Here is a 9,397-nt window from a genome sequence, read left to right on the forward strand (position 1 = left end):
TATGCTGTGTGGGGAGTGTGTTGTTTAGACACTTTTATATGCTGTGTGGGGAGTGTGTTGTGAAGACACTTTTATATGCCCTGTGGGTAGTGTGTTGTTTAGACACTTGTATATGATGTGTGGGGAGTGTGTTGTTTAGACACTTGTTTATGCTGTGTGGGGAGTGTGTTGTTTAGACACTTTTATATGCTGTGTGGGGAGTGTGTTGTGAAGACACTTTTATATGCCCTGTGGGTAGTGTGTTGTTTAGACACTTGTATATGATGTGTGGGGAGTGTGTTGTTTAGACACTTGTTTATGCTGTGTGGGGAGTGTGTTGTTTAGACACTTTTATATGCTGTGTGGGGAGTGTGTTGTTTAGACACTTTTACAGTGATTTTTGTTTTGTTCAGTTTTACTGCCAAATACAGGCTATTTTCCCTAGCTAAAAAAAGGTCTTATTTTCCCAAAATGACCAATAAATACAAATGAAGAACGGACAGGCCTAGAGTCATGATATTTGACTGAAAGCTTTGTTGGTAGGAGCCAGACAAAGTTTGAGAACGAAAATGACCTTCACCTACTTTCAAGGTCACAGGGGTCAAATGTGTCAAACACTTCGAACGACTTCTTCTGAAGAACTGAAAGGTATAGAATCTTTATATTTGGCTGATGGATTCCTGGGATGGAACCCAGCAAACTTTAAGAATGAAAATGACCTTGACTTACTTTCAAGGTCACAGGGGCCAAATGTGTCAAACACTACGAACGACTTCTTCTTAAGAACTGAAAGGTATAGAGTCTTTATATTTGGCTGATGGATTACTGGGATGGAACCCAGCAAACTTTAAGAATGAAAATGACCTTGACTTACTTTCAAGGTCACAGGGGTCAAATATGTCAAATGCTTCAAATGACTTGTTCTGAAGAACTGAACGGTATAGCATCTTTATATTTGATTGATGATTTCCTGGGATAGAACCCGGCAAATTTTGAGGATGAAAATGACCTTGACCTACTTTTAAGGTCACATGAGGCAGATATGTCAAACTCTTAAAACAATTTCTTCTGTAGAACTGGACGGTATAGAACCTTAATATTTGGCTGGTTATTTCCTTGCAAGGAGCCCAAAAAAGTTTGCGAATGAAAATGACCTTGACCTACTTTCAAGGTCACAGGAGTCAGATATGTCTAATGCTTAGAACAACTTCTTCTGAAGAACTGGTCTGTATAGAACCTTAATATTTGGCTGGTTATTTCCTTGGAAAGAGCCCAACAAAGTTTGCGAATGACAATGACCTTGACATACTTTCAAGGTCACAGGAGTCAGATATGTCTAGCACTTAGAACAACTTCTTCTGAAGCACTGGACGGTATAGATCCTTAATATTTGGTTGGTTATTTCCTGGGAAAGAGCCAAACAAAGTTTGGGAATGAAAATGACCTTGACCTACTTTCAAGGTCACAGCGTTCAAATATGTCAAACAGTTCAAACTACTTCTTCTGAAGAATCAAAATTCATAAAATTATAATATTTGGCTGGTGACTTCCTGGGATAGTGCTCACCAAAGTTTGTGAATGAAAATGAATTAAACTTACTTTAGAGGTCACAGAGGTCAACAACATTTTAAAGGATTTGTTCTCAAGAACTAAAAGGAATGGATTCATAAGATTTGGCTGGTAGCATTTTGGAATAGAGCTAACCAATTTGAGAAGGAAAATGATATTAACCTACTTACTGTACAAGGTCACAGGGAAAAATATGTCAAGCAACTTCTGAAGAAGAATCAAACTGCATAGAATCTTATTTTGCTGGTTGTTTCAACAGATGGAGCCAACAAAGTTTGTGAGGGAAATATTTTTAGTGCAATATAATATTTAATGAGAATATTTTGCTATGACTGCTTAAATATTGAGGTGAGCAATACAGGCCCTCTTGGGCCTCTTGTCTCAATTCATAAAGGAACAGGCTGTTGTAAAATATAGGTAACAAAGACACTGTTTTATATGTTTCTATGTTGCATGACAGAATGTATTCTCTGTACTTACAGCCGATAGTGCTTGACACTGAGCAGGAGGAGTGGGAGGAAGAGGAGATGTGTATTCGAGTCCTATGTGAACACGAGGAGGTACTACATCACTAGGAATAATAACTCGTCATTTGTTTTCAATAAAATGATTTTAACAACACTTGTAATCTACATCATTCATGAAGTAGTGAAGCCTCTGAGCTAATCCAGTCATCACTAATTTGGTAGTCCCACTATCTAGCCACTGACTAACGAACAGATTGGCTTTTTCAATACAAAATTACCCCCCAAATATATTTAGTCTTAGCCTCACAGAGAAACATCCACTTTTTTAATGTTAAATGACTTGCACACCTCCTACCATGCATGCTGACGTGTTTGCAGGGTTGGCACTTACTAGGAGAACCACTAACACTGAAGACAAGGACGTCTGAGGAAGTGGAGAACTGTCTGGCGGTGGCCGCTCCATACCTGGCCCGTATCTATGCCATCCTACGTCAGAGCTCCATGAGACTCAACTGTCTAAACAGCAAGACTGGAGAGAAGTTTGGAAACTGGCTTGATGACAAGCGAGAGGCAATGGAAAAGGTATTTGTTTTACTTTGCTATATATATGATAGATTTTACATTTGAGTAATAGAAAGGTTTACCTAGTAAAATTGGTAAAATATGATTAAGTTTGAAGTAAGTTTACAGCACACATAGCTCCTATTTTACTATAGTGTTATTGTTTGTAGGAGACCAAGTCAAGCGTGACATTCCTCCAAGGGTACATGACCCTGGTGAAGTTTGTGGCAGATCATGAGGAGGTGGAAACATTCACAGAACAGCTGGACAGGTAAAAATGTTAGCTCATTACAGGTTAAAATGTTAGCTCATTAACAAAGGTATATTACAGTTCCTTGATAATTTGGTTACTGTTCATAAAAAAGCTACCTCTGACCCCATACTGTTCATGGGTAGTTGTTAGTAAAGATGCGTCATAGTTTGTATGTGTAATTGTTTATAATTTACATGTGTCAAAGTTAATAACTTACAGGTGTCATTGTTTATAATTTACTGACGTCATAGTTTTATGGTTAGAGGTGTTTACTTCCCATGAAACTAACATTAATATGTCCCCTTTGACAGGTGTCATTGTTTATAATTTACTGATGTCATAGTTTTATGGTTAGAGGTGTTTACTTCCCATGAAACTAACATTAATATGTCCCCTTTGACAGGTGTCACCTTCCAAGTGGTAAAATATCCTGGCTGTGTAAGACCCACCAGAAAGGAAACCGCATCACCAAACTGGCTTCAGGAGAGGGAAGCAAAGGTGGAGGAGGCAAGAACAGCATGTATAGGGAGGATATACTGTTCAAGGAACTTTTGGACAATGATCCTGAGTACAGAAAGATAGTACAGGAAATGAATATAAAGTATTCTAGGAGTGGTACCATACAGAGAGAGAAAACTATAGACAACACAGGTACTGTATAACAAACAGGTAGTTGTAGGATGTAGATTGTTTTACCCTCAACTTAGTGAGGAGTATAAATAACCACGTTGTCAGTGTATTTAAGTGAGGGGTATAAATAACCACTTTCGCAGTACATTGAGTGAGGGGTATATAGTAACCACTTTGTCAGTGTATTAAGTGAGGGGTATATGATAACCACTTTCGCAGTGCATTGAGTGAGGGGGGTATATAGTAACCACTTTGTCAGTGCATTGAGTGAGGGGTATATGTTAACAGATTTGTCAGTGCATTTAGTGAGGGGGTATATAGTAACCGCTTTGTCAGTGCATTTAGTGAGGGGGGTATATAGTAACCACTCTGTCAGTGCATTTAGTGAGGGGGGGGGGGTATATACTAACCGCTTCATCAGTGCAATTAGTGAGGGGGGTATATAGTAACTGCTTTGTCAGTGCATTTAGTGAGGGGGGTAAATAGTAACCACTTTGTCAGTGCATTTATTGAGGGGGTATATAGTATCGTATCGGTTTTATCAGTGCATTTAGTGATGGTTTATATAGTATCGTATCGGCTTTATCAGTGCATTAAATAATGATTATATTCTGTTTTACCCTGTCACCACATGTTCACAAATGTGAAATGAATGACAAGTAGAGATACAGGCCTATTTGGCCTCTTTTTCACTTATTTTCACAGATTATGATTATGATTCACAAAACAAGGCTTTTTGTACTTCATCAGAATTTTAAAAACCCTTTGTTTCTTCTATTTGTCAATTTCGAAAATTAATTCTAACAAATATTATAGAAAAAAATATTATTTTAGATTTATGTTTCTTCTGATTTGTACAATCAGATAACAACAAGAAGAAAGAAGAGGATAAGAATATCAAGGACAAAGAGAGTAAAGACAAGAAAAGCAAAGATGTCAAGAATGACAGCTCCGACTCATCCTCCAAAAGTATGTCAAAGACAGAAAAGTCTGAGAAGGCTGCTCAAACTTTCAGGGCAGCAAAGGATGTAGTGGTACTAACCAACCAGGCTACAAAGCGTTCTAGTAACGTGTGCTCGCTACAGTGAGTGTGACGCACGCAATGCATGCCAAAGGATAATGTGTATACTGTACGATGTAACACAAACAGCCCCACAAGTAATGTGTGTTCTGTACAATGTAACATTTACAGCCCCACAAGTAATGTGTGTTCTGTACAATGTAACATTTACAGCCCCACAAGTAATGTGTGTTCTGTACAATATAACACATACAGCCCCACAAGTAATGTGTGTTCTGTACAATATAACACATACAGCCCCACAAGTAATGTGTGTTCTGTACAATGTAACACATACAACCCCACAAGTAATGTATGTTCTGTACAATGTAACACATACAGCCTCACAAGTAATGTATGTTCTGTACAATGTAACATATACAGCCCCACAAGTAATGTGTGTTCTGTACAATATAACACATACAGCCCCACAAGTAATGTGTGTTCTGTACAATGTAACACATACAGCCCCACAAGTAATGTATGTTCTGTACAATGTAACACAAACAGCCTCACAAGTAATTGTGTTCTGTACAATGTAACATATACAGCCCCACAAGTAATGTGTGTACTGTACAATGTAACACAAACAGCCTCACAAGTAATGTGTGTTCTGTCCAATGTAACACATCCAGCCCACAAGTAATGTGTTGTAACACAAACAGCCTCACAATTAATTGTGTTCTGTACAATGTAACCCATACAGCCCACAAGTAATGTATGCTACAATGTAACACAAACAGCCCCACAAGTAATTGATGTTCTCTACAATGTAACACAAACAGCCCCACAAGTAATTGATGTTCTCTACAATGTAACACAAACAGCCCCACAAGTAATGTGTGTTCTGTACAATGTAACACATACAGCCCCACAAATAATATGTGTTCTGTACAATGTAACACATACAGCCCACAAGTAATGTATGTTCTGTACAATGTAACACATACAGCCCCAAAAGTAATGTTTGTTCTGTACAATGTAACACATACAGCCCCACAAGTAATGTGTGTTCTGTACAATGTAACACATACAGCCCCACAAGTAATGTGTGTTCTGTACAATGTAACACATACAGCCCCACAAGTAATGTGTGTTCTGTACAATGTAACACATACAGCCCCACAAGTAATGTGTGTTCTGTACAATGTAACACATACAGCCCCACAAGTAATGTGTGTTCTGTACAATGTAACACATACAGCCCCACAAGTAATGTGTGTTCTGTACAATGTAACACATACAGCCCCACAAGTAATGTGTGTTCTGTACAATGTAACACATACAGCCCCACAAGTAATGTGTGTTCTGTACAATGTAACACATACAGCCCCACAAGTAATGTGTGTTCTGTACAATGTAACACATACAGCCCCACAAGTAATGTGTGTTCTGTACAATGTAACACATACAGCCCCACAAGTAATGTGTGTTCTGTACAATGTAACACATACAGCCCCACAAGTAATGTGTGTTCTGTACAATGTAACACATACAGCCCCACAAGTAATGTGTGTTCTGTACAATGTAACACATACAGCCCCACAAGTAATGTGTGTTCTGTACAATGTAACACATACAGCCCCACAAGTAATGTGTGTTCTGTACAATGTAACACATACAGCCCCACAAGTAATGTGTGTTCTGTACAATGTAACACATACAGCCCCACAAGTAATGTGTGTTCTGTACAATGTAACACATACAGCCCCACAAGTAATGTGTGTTCTGTACAATGTAACACATACAGCCCCACAAGTAATGTGTGTTCTGTACAATGTAACACATACAGCCCCACAAGTAATGTGTGTTCTGTACAATGTAACACATACAGCCCCACAAGTAATGTGTGTTCTGTACAATGTAACACATACAGCCCCACAAGTAATGTGTGTTCTGTACAATGTAACACATACAGCCCCACAAGTAATGTGTGTTCTGTACAATGTAACACATACAGCCCCACAAGTAATGTGTGTTCTGTACAATGTAACACATACAGCCCCACAAGTAATGTGTGTTCTGTACAATGTAACACATACAGCCCCACAAGTAATGTGTGTTCTGTACAATGTAACACATACAGCCCCACAAGTAATGTGTGTTCTGTACAATGTAACACATACAGCCCCACAAGTAATGTGTGTTCTGTACAATGTAACACATACAGCCCCACAAGTAATGTGTGTTCTGTACAATGTAACACATACAGCCCCACAAGTAATGTGTGTTCTGTACAATGTAACACATACAGCCCCACAAGTAATGTGTGTTCTGTACAATGTAACACATACAGCCCCACAAGTAATGTGTGTTCTGTACAATGTAACACATACAGCCCCACAAGTAATGTGTGTTCTGTACAATGTAACACATACAGCCCCACAAGTAATGTGTGTTCTGTACAATGTAACACATACAGCCCCACAAGTAATGTGTGTTCTGTACAATGTAACACATACAGCCCCACAAGTAATGTGTGTTCTGTACAATGTAACACATACAGCCCCACAAGTAATGTGTGTTCTGTACAATGTAACACATACAGCCCCACAAGTAATGTGTGTTCTGTACAATGTAACACATACAGCCCCACAAGTAATGTGTGTTCTGTACAATGTAACACATACAGCCCCACAAGTAATGTGTGTTCTGTACAATGTAACACATACAGCCCCACAAGTAATGTGTGTTCTGTACAATGTAACACATACAGCCCCACAAGTAATGTGTGTTCTGTACAATGTAACACATACAGCCCCACAAGTAATGTATGTTCTGTACAATGTAACACATACAGCCCCACAAGTAATGTGTGTTCTGTACAATGTAACACATACAGCCCCACAAGTAATGTGTGTTCTGTACAATGTAACACATACAGCACCACAAGTAATGTGTGTTCTGTACAATGTAACACATACAGCACCACAAGTAATGTGTGTTCTGTAAAATGTAACACAAACAGCCCAACAAGTAATGTGTGTTCTGTACAATGTAACACATACAGCCCCACAAGTAACCACAAGTAATGTGTGTTCTGTACAATGTAACACATACAGCCCCACAAGTAATATATTCTTGCTACAGAGTAAAACACAGTTGCACATGTGAGGTTGTTTGTTGCACTTTGTGACCCATAGAAACCTCACATGCTAGCTACAGTCTTAGTCAAAGACTATAAGCTACAATGTAGTTCAAGGTCAATGGTAACCACGAGATATCTTTAGCAACAGATATGCATGCATGTTTTTTATGTCTTTTGCTTTATGATAACCAACTTGGTAGAGATTTTGTTCTGCAGTTGTCTACTACATGTTCACTTTAATTTATAAAAGTAGAGGAGGATTTTCAACTCTGGATTGAATGGGGATTCCATGAGGGAGGAGTACTTTGTCTGGAACAATCTCTTACATGTCATGACCAGATAAAGGGAACCAAATTGAAAAAATGAGAAACTAAACCATGTGTAAAGTAGACTAACAAACACAACAAGTATAGGTGGTACACACAGATATAACCAAGCGTGTTGTTGTTTACAGATAAAGGAGGAGGGGAGTCCACTGGCCCAGTGTCTCCAAGTTCCAGTGCAACTTCCATTAACACTAGTCGCAAGTTGAAAGCTGCAGGAAATGCGGCCAACCTTACAAAGAGGGCCAGCACTAAGGGTCGGCCAGACAGCAGGGCTTGCTCTATTCAGTGATTTCTGGACCAGTTACATTCATAGACTAACCATTGTATTGGACACGGGCAGATAGTATCTCTCAGAAATACTTGTAAAATAAACTCCTGAACTTTTGCACCTTTTGGAAATAATTGATTTTGTCATGCAATTCACTGTCCCATCAAATAGTATTGTCCGTCATTGTTTTAGTGTTGTCAGGACCTGTGACACAGTTGTACTGTACATGTTATCTGATATTTAGCATCTTTCTCTGTACTTTATACGAATGTCCTATTTTATATCATACACAAGGGCATTTTCCTGTCCCAAGATGACTACGAGCGGCCATGATTTGCTCAACTTTGATTAGTTTACAGTACAAGCACACTTTTTGGCAGCTGCCATTACGTGCTATTATGAGTTTGCTGAAGTTTTTTCTTGTCAAAAATGTAAAGAAAACAAGCACACACAAGTAAAATGGTACATGCTGCTAGCTCAGTTAGAATTTAATAAAGTAACAGAAACCAGATTGACACCCGTGGTTCCCTGATTCTCGCTTAGTTTTGAGTGTTTAATTAACAAGCGTACATTGACCATATGGTTACATATATATGTATTACGTGTATAAATGTATTATAAATGCAGCTAATGTTATAGAAATGATAAACAATTGATGTAATGGATTAAAAACTAGCAAATGATTTATAGATAGATACATGTATACTACATGTATGATATAGCTGATGTATTTTAAATATATTTAAATACAGTGTAGCTTAAATATTATTAATGTTTATAATGTAGCTTATTTATTGTATTGTAGCAAATGATTTATTTATAAATTTCAATTTTGCTCATGTTATTTGCAAGCAATAGAAGTAAGGAAAATGTGCAAATATTTGTATTTGTAGATTTTGAGCACAGATATAAGTGAGGGAAATGTAGTTTTCTGTTATATATGTACATATCAATTTTCCCTGAGATAGTTTTATTTTTATATATATAAAATTGATAATTGGATAACTTCCTCAGTAGATTTTGTTTCTGAGGTAGATTTACTTCTGTGAGACTTATGATATGGACTATTCTCTCCAACAATAATAATGTTTACTGTAAGAGATGTTTTAGTTTCTTAACAGAGGTATAATTCTAATGTTAGAGATGTTTTCTGGGTTTTTTCCTTGTGATTTTTTTTTTGTTTCATTTAAAATTAT

General features: G+C 37.8%; 1 protein-coding gene across 1 annotated transcript in view; it reads left to right on the forward strand.

Annotated features, from left to right (window-relative positions):
* Window positions 1–8,942, forward strand: part of LOC110458668 — a 168,477-nt gene extending 159,535 nt beyond the window's left edge. Inside the window, exons 71-76 of the mRNA XM_021510496.1 lie at window positions 2,031–2,108; window positions 2,394–2,597; window positions 2,747–2,847; window positions 3,233–3,480; window positions 4,324–4,428; window positions 8,062–8,942. Coding sequence (XP_021366171.1) covers window positions 2,031–2,108; window positions 2,394–2,597; window positions 2,747–2,847; window positions 3,233–3,480; window positions 4,324–4,428; window positions 8,062–8,222 — 897 coding nt within the window. The 3' untranslated portion in view covers window positions 8,223–8,942. The remainder of the gene's footprint in view (window positions 1–2,030; window positions 2,109–2,393; window positions 2,598–2,746; window positions 2,848–3,232; window positions 3,481–4,323; window positions 4,429–8,061) is intronic.
* The last annotated feature ends 455 nt before the right edge of the window (window positions 8,943–9,397 follow it).

The sequence above is a fragment of the Mizuhopecten yessoensis genome, unplaced genomic scaffold (genome assembly GCF_002113885.1).
Source record: "Mizuhopecten yessoensis strain PY_sf001 unplaced genomic scaffold, ASM211388v2 scaffold9685, whole genome shotgun sequence".
Taxonomy (NCBI): domain Eukaryota; kingdom Metazoa; phylum Mollusca; class Bivalvia; order Pectinida; family Pectinidae; genus Mizuhopecten; species Mizuhopecten yessoensis.